General features: G+C 45.9%; 1 protein-coding gene across 1 annotated transcript in view; it reads right to left on the bottom strand.

Annotated features, from left to right (window-relative positions):
• The window catches only part of dapp1 (dual adaptor of phosphotyrosine and 3-phosphoinositides), a 63,775-nt gene extending 48,601 nt beyond the window's left edge, over window positions 1–15,174 (bottom strand). Inside the window, exon 1 of the mRNA XM_052010287.1 lies at window positions 15,008–15,174. Within this exon, the coding sequence (XP_051866247.1) occupies window positions 15,008–15,081 (74 nt within the window). The 5' untranslated portion in view covers window positions 15,082–15,174. The remainder of the gene's footprint in view (window positions 1–15,007) is intronic.
• Window positions 15,175–15,688: the final 514 nt, after the last annotated feature.

Here is a 15,688-nt window from a genome sequence, read left to right as displayed (position 1 = left end):
GGCCGTATCCTTCTACGTCTTATCTATTTACGTGTCTGTCTAAATACCTCTTCAACAGAGTAACTGTATCTGATTCAACCACCTCTTCCTGCAACACATCTTCCCACTTCTAATCACCCTAGTGTTCTAACTGCTTTATTCCTCCCCTATCCACACTTCCTAACCCCTTCCCTGTTCCACCAGCTTTTAACCTCCTACCCACACCCACTCAACCCTCCCGTGACTAATAAATTAAATTCTTGGTGGAAGGTATTTAATTTTTCCTCTTGGAAGTACCTGAACTATTGCATACTTGGAGTATTGAGCATAGTTTTAGTCACCCTGTTAAAGAAAGACATCATTAAGCTGGAAAGAATGCAAAGATTTACAAGAATTTTGCCAGGACTCGAGGGCCTGACTTACAGGGAGAGGTTGGGCAGGCTAGGACTTTATTCCTTGGAGTGTAGGAGACTGAGGGATGACCTTATAGAGGTGTATAAAAGCATGAGGGGCATAGGTAGGGTGAATGCACAGTCTTTTTCCCCCAGAGAAAGGTAACCAAACAATAGAAGGCGTAGGTTTAAGGTGAGAGGGGAAAGATTTTAATAAAGGGACCCAAGGAGCAACTCCTACTCACAGTTGCCAGAAAAAGTAATTGAGGTAGGTACAATAACAACACTGAAAAGAAATTTGAATAAGTACACAGATATGAAAGGTTTAGAGGGATATGGGCTAAATGGAATTAGCTTAGGTGGGCACCTTGGTCAGCATGGATGAGTTGGGCCGAAGGGCCTGTTTCCCTGCTGTATTTCTTTCTGACTCCAAGTATTTTCACCCCCACAAAGCCCACTCTCCAAGATCACCCTAAGAAGCTGCCAAACCTGGCTCTAAAATGGCTGAAGACTGATACTGCAAACTGACTGTTCCAAGTACAGACCTAGTTCTTCAATCACTCAGGAAGTCTGTCTGTCAGCATGAGTTGTGCAGGACCCTCCTGTTGGGAGCAATGGACTCGATGATCTGTGGTAGAGGACTTGGACAGAAGACTATACATGTACCTACTGAATGCTTATGGAAAGCTTGCATTTATTAATTGGGGTATTGAGTATAGGAGTCAAGAAGTTATGATGCATCTCTATAGAGCTCTGGTTAGACCGCATTTAGAGTATTGCGTGCAATTCTGGTCACCTCACTATAGAAAGGATGTCGAGGCTTTAGAGAGGGTGCAGAGAAGGTTTACTAGGATGCTGCCTGGATTAGATGACATGTGCTATCAGGAGAGGCTGGACAAACTTGGGCTCTTTTCTCTGGAGCGGCAGAGGCTGAGGGGTGATCTGTTGGAAGTGTATAACATTATGAGGGGCATAGATAGGGTGGACAAGCAATATCTTATTCCCCTTTATTGAGTAATCCAATACCAGAGGGCATCCATTTAAGGTGAGGGGGTAGATTCAGAACAGACGTGAGGGGTACATTTTTTACTCAGAGAGTGGTGGATGCCTGGAATGTGTTGTCTGATAGGATGGTGGAGGCAATCTCATTGGGGGCTTTTAAGAGGGTTTGGATGGGCACATGAATGAGAGGAAAATAGAGGGATATGGGCATTCTGTAGGTAGGAGGGAATAGCTGTGTTGGCACAACATTGTGGGCCGAAGGGTCTGTTCTGTGCTGTACTGTTCTATGTACGAGATGCACCACATTGTACAAACCCTGCTTTTCACTGTACCTCAGTACAAGTGACAATAATAAACCAATTCCAATTCCCAGGTCCAACTCAAAAACCTCTAACCACACAATGTCCCCGTTACGAGCAGAATGGGGCTAACAGTCATGGTCTTTTTTCTCCAGTCAACGTTTCGGGTCAGGACTGAAGATAGGAAAAGGGGAAGCCCAATATATAGGGGGGGAAAAGCAGAGCAGTGATGGGTGGACAACAAGAAGGGAGGCAGGGTGGTGATGGGTAGATACAGGAACCTTGCAGCCTAATGACATGAACATTGAATTCTCCCACTTTAAGTAATCCCCACACCCCTTCCCCCCCCCCCCAACCATGCCTCTTCTTCCTTTTCCTAGCCCCTCTCTCTTTTTTCTACCCCCTTTTTTTCCTTCTTACCTTTGACCCCTCCCCCGGTGGGTCTGCTCTCCCCTCCTCCCCCGCACCTGCCCATCACTACCTCTTACCTGCATCGACCTATCACCACCCTGTGCCCACCCCGCCTCCCCTCTTTTGTCCACCCATCACTGCTCTGCTTTTCCCTCCTATATATTGGGCTTCCCCTTTTCCTATCTTCAGTCCTGACGTGAAACGTTAACTGGGAAAAAAAGACCATGACCATCCACCTTATCTGTGCCCCTCATGATTTTATAAACCTCCATAAGGTCATCCCTCAGCCTCCTTCACTCCAGGGAGAAGAGTCCCAGCTTGTCCAGTCTCTCCTTATAGCTCAAGCCCTCCAGTCCTGTTATCATACTTGCAAATCTTTTCTGCGCCTTTTCCAGCTTAATGACATCCTTCCCATACCCAGGTGACCAGAACTACACACAGTATTCCAGGTGTGGCCTTGCCAGTGTTTTGTACAGCTGTAACATGACATCCCAAATCTTGTACTCAAGTGCTGAATTCAGCAGTGAGTAAGTGGCCACACAAGTAGATGGGGTGGGAAAGGAGGCGTACGCCAGGCTTGCCTTCATCAGTCGGGGTGTTGAGTATAAAACTTTGGTTGGGTCACATTTGGAGTATCGTGTACAGTTCTGGTCACCCGATTACAAGAAGGATGTGGAGGCTTTGGAGAGGGTGCAGAAGAGGTTTACTAGGACGTTGCTTGGATTTGAGGGTATGAGCTATAAGGAGAGGTTGGACACACTTGGGTTGTTTTCTCTGGAGCATCAGAGGCTGAGGGGAGACCTGATAGAAGTTATAAGATTATGAGAGGCAGAGACAGGGCAGACAGTCAGAATCCTTTTCCCAGGGTAGAAATGTCAAGTACTAGAGGACATGCATTTAAGGTGAGAGGGGGAAAATTTAAAGGAGATGTACGGGATAAGTTTTCTCCCCCACAGAGAGTGGTGGGTGCCTGGATTGCGCTGCCAGGGGTGGTGGTGGAAGCAGATACAATAGAGGTGTTTCAGAGGCCTTTAGCTAGGCACATCATTGTGCAGGAAATGGGGGATTTGGACCATGTGCAGGCAGAAGGCATTTGATCTAATTTAATTTGGTGTCATGTTCGGCACAGACATTGTGGGCCGAAGGGCCTGTTCCTGTACTGTATTATGTTCTAAGCGTACTCAATGTACAATTTGGATCCCAGATGGTGCAGACCCTTAATTAGTAGCTTCAGCCAAAGAGCTTAAAATCCTCACCCTTCTGTTCACCTCCCTCTGTGGTATCACGCGCTCTGTCTCTGCAACCTCCTCCTGCCCTACAACCCTCCAAGATCTCCTGCCTCCATCATGTCTGACTTGCATTGTTCTACGTGCAAACAAAATCAATTGAAGTTTGACACCGAGGCACACGGGAACACGTTAGTGCAGGTTACCAAGTGCCTAGTCCAGCAGGTGGGTTTTCAGAAGCACCTTGAAAGGGAGTTGGGTGGTCCAGAGTTTTAGGGAAGGAATTCCCATAGTTTAGGTACCTGAAGGCACGGCTGTCAATGCTGGAGCAACAGAAATTGGGATTGATCAGGAATGCTGAAAGAATCAAAGGAAATGGGGATTGGACAGAAATGCAGAGTTGGGATAAAAAAGATCAGCCACAATTTCACTGAATTGGTGGCAACCTTTCCTATTCTTTATGAAAGGAAGCCAAAGTAAGTCATCTGAACCTATCTACGTAAACTCTAGGTAAACTAATACCATTCCAAAGATTGTATTTCCCTTTGAAACTGAGAAAGGCTTTGAAGTAGGAAGAAAGGGAGAGCCTATGGATTAATTAAACAGTTGAATGGTTTATGATCCGATAGGATTGGGAAGCAATAGCAGTGGATCAATAATCTGTAAATATTCCCACTTTCACTAGAGAACTGGTATTAGGCAAACTAACAGGGCAAGAGGCTGGTAAATCCCTGGTCTGGATGGCTTGTATCCTGGATCCCATAAGAAGGGGCTACCAACATACATTAATTATAATCTCCCAAAAATGCTTTTGGAATCCATTCAACTGTTTAATTAATCCATAGACTCTTTCTCCCTCTCTCTGTCACCTCCTCCACCTCTGCCCTCCTCCAATTCCAGCCTCCATCATCACCACTTTATATTGTTACACTACTGGCAGCCAAGCCTTTAACTATCCAAGCCCCAATTCCCTCCCCAAACCTCTCGCATCTTTCAATTTTATTCATATTTTCTTATGATAAAGTGGCCATTCTGCCCATCGAGTGGACCAGCTCAGTCCTGTTCCTCCACTTGGTCTTCTGTCCCCTCTTCTCTCTCACATGTCCATCAACTTCCCTCGATTCTTCTGCAAACACCTTCAAAAGCACATGATTTAGTGGCTAATTAACTTACCTGCTCGTCTTTGGGATGTGAGAAGAAACCGGAGCACCCGGGGGAAAGCCATGCAGTTACAGGGAGAACATACAAACTCCACACAGACAGCAGCCGAGGTCAAGATTGAACCTGTGTGGCAGCACCACTGATGACTATGCCACCCTACCCTCTTTCCAAAAGATGCTCCTCAAAACCCACCTTAGCCGGGCCTTTGGTTACTTTCCCAATATATCAGCATGTGGCTCAGTACCAACTTTTAGTTTACTAATACTCCAGTGAAATCCCTCTGAACATTTTGTTTTATTAGAGGAAGTTTCAGTCTTCTACAATACGACTGTGACCAGACTGAGAGCAGAGAGCCATAAAGTAATACAGCATGGAAACAGGCCCTTCGGCCCAACTCGTCCATGCCGACCAAGATGCCCAACTAAGCTAATCCCTTTTTCCAGTGTTTGACCTATATCCCTCTAAACCTTTCCTATTCATATAGTTATTCAAATGTCTTTTAAACGTCCTGCCTCAACCACTTCCTCTGGCAGCTCATTCCATACACCCACCCCCCTCTGCGTGAATGTTGCCCCTCAGTTTCCTATTAAATTTTTCCCCTCTCACCTTAACCCTATGCCCTCTAGTTTTTGATTCCCTTTCCCTGGGGGAAAAAACCGTGTATGTTCACTCTATCATGATTTTATACACCTTTATAAAGTCACCCTCAGTCTCCTGTGTTCCAAGGAATAAAGTCCTAAACCTGTCCAACCTCTCCCTATAACTCAGGCCCTCAAGTCCTGGCAACATTCTCGTAAATCTTCTTTACAGCGTAATGCCTTGAAGGGGTACTTAAAAAGGAATCCTCCATGTCTCAATACCCTTTTAAAACAAAAGAGGATATTGAGACATGGAGGAATCTTACAGATGCAACCTCCCTTCCTATTCACTCAGACTTACCCAGGACATACTGATTCACCAACTACAGCTCCCATCATCTGTGGCTTATCAAGACTTTGGTTACATTGATGATCTTTTTCGTTAAATTGGTTGCCATTTTCTATTTAAAGGTATTTTTTCCCTGCAGCCCTTGTGGGTTCCACCATTGGAAATTCCAAGGTTGCAAAAGGGGAAGGTCTCCTGTTGAACCAGCCATTTGAACCCTTGTTAAAATTGTGTCCCCAGGTGTAGCAGTTTCCCCTTTTGATCCTGTGAAGTTCACTGACACACTAATGACACACCTCCACCTGCCCCGCACAACACAATCACTATGGGTCCTGCTGCAAGCTGTGACTTCAGGGGATTTCAGGGCTGACTCATACCAGCATCTAGTCAGAGTTTCAGAGAAGTCTTCCTGGTTACAACAGAATTTAGGAAAGTCTTTGCAACAATCAATGATATTTTTATCCCTCGAAGTTTAGGGAGGGGCCTTAGTGGGTCAGCAAATTTTGTTTGGCAGAATGGAAATGAGACAGAGAGGGTACAATTATCAGAAAAGACGGTGGAGAGATAATCTGTTGGGGTCTTTACCATTTATAAGACATATGTTAGGGTTCACCAGGTCTGGGACCACTAACATCAGATAGTCCATCAGGGTGGTCTGATGGACAGCACAACATGGTGGGCCGAAGGTCCTGTTTTGTGCTGTATGGTTCTATGGTTCATTAATAACACGTACAGAGAATTTGGGAGAACCTCCTTTCCGCAGAGAGTGGTGGGCATGGGAAATCTCTCCCAGCGGGAAAGGTCGAGGTGAACAGGACGGGTTTAAGAGGAGGCCGGATGAGGAAGAGGAGGATATGCTGATGGAGGAGGTGAAGAGGGGTAGAACTCTCGTGGGGCAGAAACATTGCGCAAAGCAGTTGGGCCAAATGGCCAGTTTCTCTGCTGTAAATTGTCCATTTTTCAATGGTCTTCAGCAGACTGAAATCTGCCAGCACTGCCCTATGTAGATGTGTGTGTTACTCGTACAATACCAGGGCAGTAATAATCTCTCTGGTGCAGGAATGTGCCAGTTTCCTCCTTGAATCACCACACGCTTCCTGTTAAATACCCACACGGACAGTCTGTTCTGTATGACTCTGCCATGGTGAGAGAGTAGGGGAATGGGTGTAATCAACAACCAGGACTTCTTCATGGCCTATATTTAGTGCACCCCATTCTGGGTTCTTTCACAAGCATTTCCTTCATAGCTTTAAATACACTCCAAATCCCATCCCCCATTTTACAAAGAAACACAAGAAGTCACAGCCTGTTCAGTTTTTTTCTCCAATAACCATTGCTCACTTTGGCCACAGTCACTTTCTGTGGCAGGTTAAGCCAAGAAATAGAAACACAACCAATGCCTGATGTACCTGTGGTGTGTGCCAGCCAAGAAACTGCTCACTCTCTTGGGCCAATACTTATCTTCAGCTAACGTCTCCCGAAAAAAGGAATATCTTGTCACTTGTTTCTCTTTACTGTTTGTGGGATCTTGCTGTGCATACATTGGCTGCCATCATCCCTATTGCCCTATAAAATGTTCTTCATTGATTGGATTTAAAATGGAGGCAGATACGTTTTTTTGAAAGGAATTGAGGGAAATGGGGAACTGGCACAGAGGAGTTGTTGAGGCCTGGGGTAGATCAGCCACGATCATACTGAACGGTGGGGCAGGCTGGAGGAATTGACTGGCCTACTCCTGCTCCCATTTCCTTGTGGAAAACAAGTTGGGACCTTCCAAGGTTCTGAAAAGATAACCAGTATCGCTGGTCCTGGGGCAAGACGTCCAGACACATCCAACCCTGACAGATCAGAAATGCCGGCTTTTTGACGAGCTGTCTCGACAAACTCAGACCCATCTTCCTGCTGTGCCCCTTCTATGCTGCATAGTCCATTACTTTCCTTGAGCAGGAGAGTTTGACTCTTAAAGAGCACAATATAAACTGATGTGAACGTGGTCTCAAACCCATTTCAACTGGAGCAAAGAAAAATAAGGACAGAATCTTGGCCTTTACACCAGAGAAGGAACCAAAGGAACCTTTGATCCTTTCACTGATGGTTTAGGGTCAAAGAGCTACAACTCTTTGATTAAAAGGAAGCCTTGCCCTGACTTAGCAAGTGATGGCTGGGGAACAAGAATGTAATCCTAGATCCAGATCAGCAGGTTGCCTACAGTGTAGACTGCTCCCATGTCCCACAGCTGTCAGATTCTACACTATTTCCAACGGCTTCTCTCCAATTATCATTCTACTGATGCCTCCTTGTCCCCCTCCCGCACGACTGTGTTTAACATGACTGCCCGTCCTTCAGTTTTGGGGAGTCTAATCCGCTCAGCTCCCTTCCATTGACCCTGTTGCTGACTTCCAGCCTGTTTCCATCCCATTGCTACACATCACACTTGGGAACACCGAGACCACAGGTATTCACCACAGGACACATGGGAGAAATAAACTGCTAGACGCACGAGGTTAGACCTACAGAAAATAGAAATCTGAATGCAGATCTCAGAGATATCTGTTACAGAGCCACAGAGTAATACAGCACGGAGAGAGGCCTTTCAGCCCAACTCATCCGTGCTGACCAAGGTGCCCACCTAAGCTAGTCCCAAATGCCTGCGTTTGGCCTGTATCCCTCTAAACCTTTCCTATCCACGTACATATCCAAATGTCTCTTAAATATCATTATTGTACCTGCCCCACCTAGCACTAGTTCCATATACCCACCACCCTCTGTGTGAAGAAATTGCCCCTCAGGTCCTTTTTAAATCTTTCCCCCCTCACCTTAATCCTATGCCCTCGAGCTTTTGGTTCCCTTGCCCTGGGAAAAAGACTGTGTGCATTCACCTTATCTATGCAGCTCATGATTTTATAAACCGCTATAGCCCCTCAATCTCCCACCCTCCAAGGAATGAAGTCCTAGTCTGCCCAACCTCTCCCGATAGCTCAGGCCCTCAAGTCCTGGCAACATTCTCGTAGATGTTCTTTGCACTCTTTCCAGCTCAATAACGTCCTTCCTACAACAGGGTGAGCAAAACTGTACACAATACTCCAAACGCGGCCTCACCAACCTCTTGTACAACTACAACAGAACATTCCCAACTCTTACACTCAATGCATTGACTAATGAAGGCCAGCGTGCCAAATGCCTTGTTCACCACCCTGTCTACCTGTGACACCACTTTCAGGGAACTATATATTTGTACTCCTAGGTCCCTCTGTTCCACAACACTCCCAAGGGCCCTGCCATTCACTGTACAAATCCTACCTCGATTGGACTTTTCTTTCTCCCCTTTTCTTTAGAGCAGACTCGATGGGCCAAATGGCCTACTTCTGCTCCCTTGTCTTGTGATCTTGTGACTTCCCAAAATTCAACACCTCACAGTTATCTGGATTGAACACCATTTGCCATTCCTCAGCCCACTTACCCAACTGATCAAGATCTGTTATGAAAAGATCTGACAGGTTAGATATAATGTTTTCACACTGACAAAAGCAGGAGAACGTCTTATATTTAGGGCCCAGTTATTACCAAATCCAAAAAGGAATTTGGGAAAAGCATCTTGTGGAACACCCTCCCACACAGAGGGATTGAGGGAAATAACAGAGGTAGTTTAATGGAAACAGGATAAATAAATGAGGGAATAAGGGGAAATAGTGTTGGGGAGCAGGTAGGGGGAGGTGGGTTGTATGGAGAAGAGAAGAGGATTGGGATATTTTTATCCTCAAGAACATCTGTACTGATCAGCTGAAGTGGGTTCCTCCAGACCGGAGAAATTAAATGCAGACCTGGTACCTGGCGACAACTTGCAACTCACCTCAGTTCAGTCAGTGGAGGTTACCCGGAGCTTCTATTCTGCCGTCACCCTCCCCACCATCGAGGACATATTCAAGAGGCAGCACCTCAAGAGGGCGGCATCCATTACTAAGGACCCTCACCATCCGGGTGATGCCCTCTTCTCATTAGTACCATTGGGGAGGAGGTACAGGAGCCTGAAGACCCGCACTCAACGATTCAGGAACAGCTTCCTCCCCTCCGCCATCAGATTTCTGAACGGTCCGTGGACACTACCTCGTTATTCCTCTTTTTGCACTATTTATTTTGTAATTTATAATAATTTTTGCACTGTACTGCTGCCGTAACATTTCACATCGTTCAAGTCCGTGATAATAAACCTGATTCTGTCACACAAATTCCCCAGTCCACGTCCACTGACTCGGCCTCTTACACCATTCCAGTGGAGTCCAACACAAACTCAAGGAACAGCACCCCATCTTCTGACAGGGCACGTTACTGCCCCCCCAGGACTCAACATTGACTCCAACACTTTCAGATAACCAGCCTTTTCAGTTAGTCATAACTGCGCAGTTATGATGAAATGACATCAACCTGCAATGTTAACTTCAATTTTCCCTCTTCAGTTACCGTCCAACCTGCTGAGCATTTCCAACATTCCCTTCGTTCTCTCAACTGCTGTTTCGTCTCTCTCAGCTTCTGCACTTTTATCCTCCGTCACCGCTCCCACCCTCCAACCTCCCATTTACACACCCTTCAGACAGATCAGCTGTGATTACAAACACCCACCACCCTCTCACGTACACCACCACCACCACCACCACTCTTGGTCTCCACATTTCCACCTTCTCCACGAAGTAAAGCACGTTTGGTTTCCAACTTTTCCCACTTCTGATCAAAGGTCAGTGACTTGAAACATTAACTGCTCCTCTCCGTAGATGTCACCTAACCTGCTGGGCATTTCTAGCATTTTCTGTTTTTATTACAGTAAATGAGTAGTTGAGTCCAAGTAATTATTGCAACACAGGAAGTGCAAACACTCTTAACTAATCACTGAACCAGCAAGGAGGTCAGAGGCAGCAGAGAAGCTTTGGACTTTCCAAAGTTCCAGTGGAGGCAGAGGGTGGTGGATTTATGGAACGGGCCAGAGAAAGTCGCTCAGGCAGGTACATTAACAATATTTAAAAGACATTTGGATAGGTACATGGACGGGAAAGGTTTAGAGGGATACAGGTCAAACGTGGACAAATGACACTAGCTTAGGTGGGCACTTTGGTCAGTATGGATGAGTTGGGCCGAAGGGCAAGTTTCCATGCAACATGACACTACAAAGACTCCTGGAATTTGGGAACAATACAACGTGGATTCAGGATTTGATATTAGAGAGAAACTAGTAACAACATGCCTGATGGGCCCAGCAGCCAACCCCCAGTGATCACCGGGTCTTCTACAGTGCAGAAAGTGGGAAGGAGCTGGAGGTCGGATTTAGGCACATCTTACTTCGATCTCTGCTGCTAGACTGCCATAAGACCATAAGACATAGGAGGAGAATTAGGCCATTCGGCCCATCGAGTCTGCTCTGCCATTGGATCATGGCTGATTTATTTTTCCCTCCCAACCCCATTCTCCTGCCTTCTCCCTAGAACCTTTGATGTCCTTACTAATCAAGAACCTATCAACCTCTGCTTTAAATACACCCAATGACTTGGCCTCCACAGCCCTCTGTGGCAACGACTTCTACAGATTCACCACACTCTGGCTGAAGAAATTCCTCCTCATCTCTGTTCTAAAGGGACGTCCTTCTATTCTGAGGCTGTGCCCTCTGATCCTAGACTCTCCCACTACTGGAAACATCCTCTCCACATCCACTCTATCCAGGCCTTTCAATATTTGGTAGGTTTCAGTGAGATCCCCCCTCATCCTTCTAAACTCCACAGCGAGTACAGGCCCAGAGCCATCAAACGCTCTGCATACATTAACCCTTTCACCCCCAGGATCATTCTCATAAACCTTGTCTGGACCCTCTCCAATGCCAGCACATCCTTCCTTAGCTATGAGGCCCAAAACTGCCATTCAGACCAGGGAAGGGTGAAGGACAACTGAACACAGGACGCAAGTAGTAGGACCAGGAGGAGGCCAATCAGCCCCTCAAGCCTACCCTACCATTCCATACGATCATGGCTGATCCAATCTTAGCCTCAATTCCACCTTGCCACACTTCTCTCCAACATCTGTTGACTCCTTCGTAGTACAAACATTTATCAACATCTGTCTCCTATTCAGTGACTCCACTTCCACAGCTCTCTGGGTTAGAGGGTTCCAAAGATTTACAATCCTCAGAGAAGAGATCCCTTCTCATCTCAGTCTTAAATGAGGGATCCCTTGGGAGTCTGAAACCATGCCCTCTGGTTCTGAATACCTTCACTAAAGGATGCATCTTCTGAGCACACACCCTGTCAACCCCCCTAAAAATCTTACATTTCAAAAAAGACCACCTCTCATTCTTCTGAAATCCATTCTGTCCAACCTCTCCATCACAGGAACCAATTTAATGAACCTTCTCTCCACTGCCTCAATTCAATCACAAACTTCCTCAAACATGGAGCCCAAAACTGTACTCCAGGAACGGTCTCACCAGTGTCCTGTAGAAAGCTGCATCAAAACTTTCCTACTTTGCAATGAAGGACGACCTTCCCATAGCCTTCCTAACTCCGACCTGTACCTGTATATCAACTCTTCACATTTCAAGCACAAAGGTCCACCAAATCTCACTGCATTTAATGGGGAGAAGTTGATTTTTATTTCACTTGTACTGATGTTTTTAAGTTACAGGTTTAATGTATTTAAGTGCATTGAAAAAAAATATCCATTTAAATATGACAGAACATCAAACATTTAAAAATAGTGAAAAAATATCTTTGAGAGCAGCAAGTTGTGAAGGACGGGGCTGGGAACAGGTCTCAGGACCCACACCCGAGACCTAGTTTCCACTCACAGAAGGGCAGTGGGGTGGAACAGCCATGGACTGAGGTGGGATTGGATGCGATCGAGCCCAATGGGTCATTTTCAGTTTGGCAAGATGCAACCTATCAAGAGAACTTAAACAGTTTGGCTCTGTATTCTTTGGAGTTTAGAAGAATGAAGGGAGACCTTACTGAGATGCACAAGATCCTGAGAGAGCTTGACAGAGAAGATACTGAGGTGTTTTCACTGATGGGACAGTTCGAAAATAAGGGGCCGCTCATTAAATAATTTAATTTCACAGCGGTGGCAAGTCTCTGGAATTCTCTGCCCCAGAGGGTGGAGACTAGATCAGAGAAGTATTTAATGCAGGGGGTAGATAATTTTTGAAAGATCGGAAAACTGAGGGGTTTGAGGATCTGGCACTGAAGAGGAGTTGAGGTTAGTATAGATCAGCCAAGATCATATTGAATGGTGGGACAGACTTGAGGGGCCGAGTGGACTACTCCCGCTCCTATTTTCTTGTGTTCTGGTGTAACTGGAGTATTGGTATATTATTGTCACTTGTACCGAGGTACAGTGGAAAAACTTGTCTTGCATACCGATCATACAGATCAATTCATTACACAGCACAGTTGCATTGTGTTAGTACAGAGTGCATTGAGGTAGTACAGGTAAAAACAGTAACAGTACAGAGCAAAGTGTCACAGCTACAGGGAAGTGCACTGCAAGTAGACAATAAGGTGCAAAGTCACAACAAGGTAGATCGTGAAGTCAAGAGTCCATCTCATCGTATAAGGGAACCGTTCAATAGTCTTATCACAATGGGATAGAAGCTGTCCTTGAGCCTGGTGGTACGTGCCCTCAGGCTCCCAAAGATGCCATCTAGACTCAACAAGTCACACTCTGTATCAACGAGTCTGATAGAAAGACAGAGTGTGACGTTTCAGTGTGTGACAACTGTACAAAGCTGGGTTGAAACGCAAGCTGAGGTGGGGGCAGAGACACACAGGCTACGTAAAGGGGAAGAGCTGTCACTTAGAACACGAGGACCAACGTTATCCTTTTCTTTTGTACGACGGAAAAGAAGAATATTTTTTCAAAACAGGAGACTGGTAAAAAGCACCCTGAGAGAGTTGGGGTGTCCTTCCTCCCAAACAATTCCCTGTAAGTTAAACTGTAGGTTCAATTGTCAATTAGAGAGGCACACATAAACCTTTACAGCAAGGAGATTAGAGTACTGAAGCAAAGACTTACGGCACTTATAAAAGGCTGTGGAGAGAGTGCACCTGCAATTGTCGTTGCCATTTCACCAATCTTATGAAAAAAAATATAGATTTTGTCTTGGCCGAAATGTGATGAAAATTCATTTGACTGGGATAATCCTGGGGAATGGGGGACCATGTAATGATGGGCAGTTAGGCCTAGATTCCTAAATGGGTGAAACATTTCAAGCCAGGTGCTTGTCAAGACAATCTACAACCACGTAGTCACAAGGCTCTGAACAGGGAATCATTTGTTTAGGATACTCTTTCATTCAAAGCATTTTGGGATGACTATGGACACCATTTGAGTAGATTAGTGACAGAGGTTGGCATATTCTGGAATTGCATGGAAATCAAGTGACAGATCTGGAGGCACGGTAGTGTAGCGGTTAGCGTAACGCTTTACAGCGCCAGCGACCCGGGTTCAATTCCGGCCGCTGCCTGTAAGGAGTTTGTACGTTCTCCCCGAGTCTGCGTGGGTTTCCTCCAGGTGCTCTGGTTTCCTCCCACATTCCAAAGACGTACGGGTTAGGAAGTTGTGGGCATGCTATGTTGGCGCCGGAAACATGGCGACACTTGCGGGCTGCCCACAGAACTCTATGCAAAAAGGTGCATTTCACTGTGTGTTTTGATGTACATGTGACTAATAAAGATCTTATCAAAGTAAGAGGTAGATAAATGAACAATGTGACCCTAGCGGTCACATTTCCCATTGGAACCGAGCAAATTAAACACATCGAAGTGGTCAGAAACGTTTTAAACACAGCAAGTATGATTTAAGAACAGACTTTGATTTGTGTACAGCAGAAGGAGCATGTGATATCTTGCAGGGGGAACTGAGACACTGCGTTACTTCCAAGGTTCACTTGGGACAATTTTAACCAGTGATCAGACTGGTTGCAGAAAACCATCAACAGGACTGCAGCTACAGCCCACCATTTTGGGAGGCCAATTAACAGGCAAAACCAAAATACCACATATGTCAGAAATCTGAAATAAACACACTGGCAGTGTTCTCAACCTGAAGCAATGCCTCTATTTCTCTACACAGATGCTGCATAATATTTCTGGAATTAAAGCCAATCCACCTAAGATTAATAAATCACTGATTTCTAATCTTTTCCCCCTGCTGGGAAAGATCAAACATTAATCAAACAGTCGGATAACTGCAGCAGTCTAAAACAGTGAGAAAGAGATGACTCACCAGGGGCTCCTTTACAAATATTCTCCGAGTTGGCACTCCTCTCTCCCCAGTCTTTAAGACTCTGATAACTATTTAATTAGCCCAAATGAACAGGCAAGAGCCCAAGAATAAAATACCGCAGAAGTCAGAAACCTGAGATAAACACGCTGGAGCCTCTGTAACTTTCCTCTCAAGTCTTCGACCTGAAACCTGGGCATTAAATACATTTTGTGCAAGTCAAGATAAAACTGCAAATGCTGGAATTTTTTTTTAAAAAACGAGAAAATGCTGCAAATAGTCAGCAGGTCAAACCGCATCTGTGGGAAGAGAAGCGGAGTTTAACGTTGGAGGTCCGGGCTGAAACGTCTGCACTCACTCGAGTTCGGCCAGGTTGTCACCGCCCTGCTGCCTGCCGCTCCTGCAGTCCCAGCCGGGCGAAGAGTTGGTCATCTCGGCAGCCGGGAGGCTCCTCTCCACACTGACCGACCTACCGACAGCCAACAACCATTGCACTCGCCGACTCCCCGGCAGCTGCCGAAAAGTTGCGGAAGTTTCTACCGTCAGTGGCTCCGCCCGATTAACTCGTTCTGTGCTGCCCGCTGGGAGACGAGGTACCTCCCCACGCAAGAACACACACTTAGAGCAAACCCCTGCATGTGCAAACTTTACATTCAAACGGATCTCATCATAAATGATGCAAAAAGTAGATAGATAAATGTTAAAAATCACCCAAAAATTAGTGTTCTAGCATGTATAAGAACATGTGCAAACTTACACCATCAAATATATAAGATTTCCTTATTAGTCACATGTACATCAAAACACACAGTGAAATGCATCCTTTTGCGTGGAGTGTTCTGGGGGCAACCCTCAAGTGTCGCCACGCTTCCGGCGCCAACATGGCATGCCCACAACTTCCTAACCCGTACGTCTTTGGAATGTGGGAGGAAACCGGAGCACCCGGAGGAAACCCATGCAGACACGGGGAGAACGTACAAACTCCTTACAGACAGCGGCCGGAATTGCAGCTTCAAGTTCCTGGGCGTCAACATCTTTG

The sequence above is a fragment of the Pristis pectinata genome, chromosome 2, assembly GCF_009764475.1.
Source record: "Pristis pectinata isolate sPriPec2 chromosome 2, sPriPec2.1.pri, whole genome shotgun sequence".
Classification (NCBI taxonomy): Eukaryota; Metazoa; Chordata; class Chondrichthyes; order Rhinopristiformes; family Pristidae; genus Pristis; species Pristis pectinata.
This window is presented reverse-complemented; position numbering and strand designations above follow the sequence as displayed.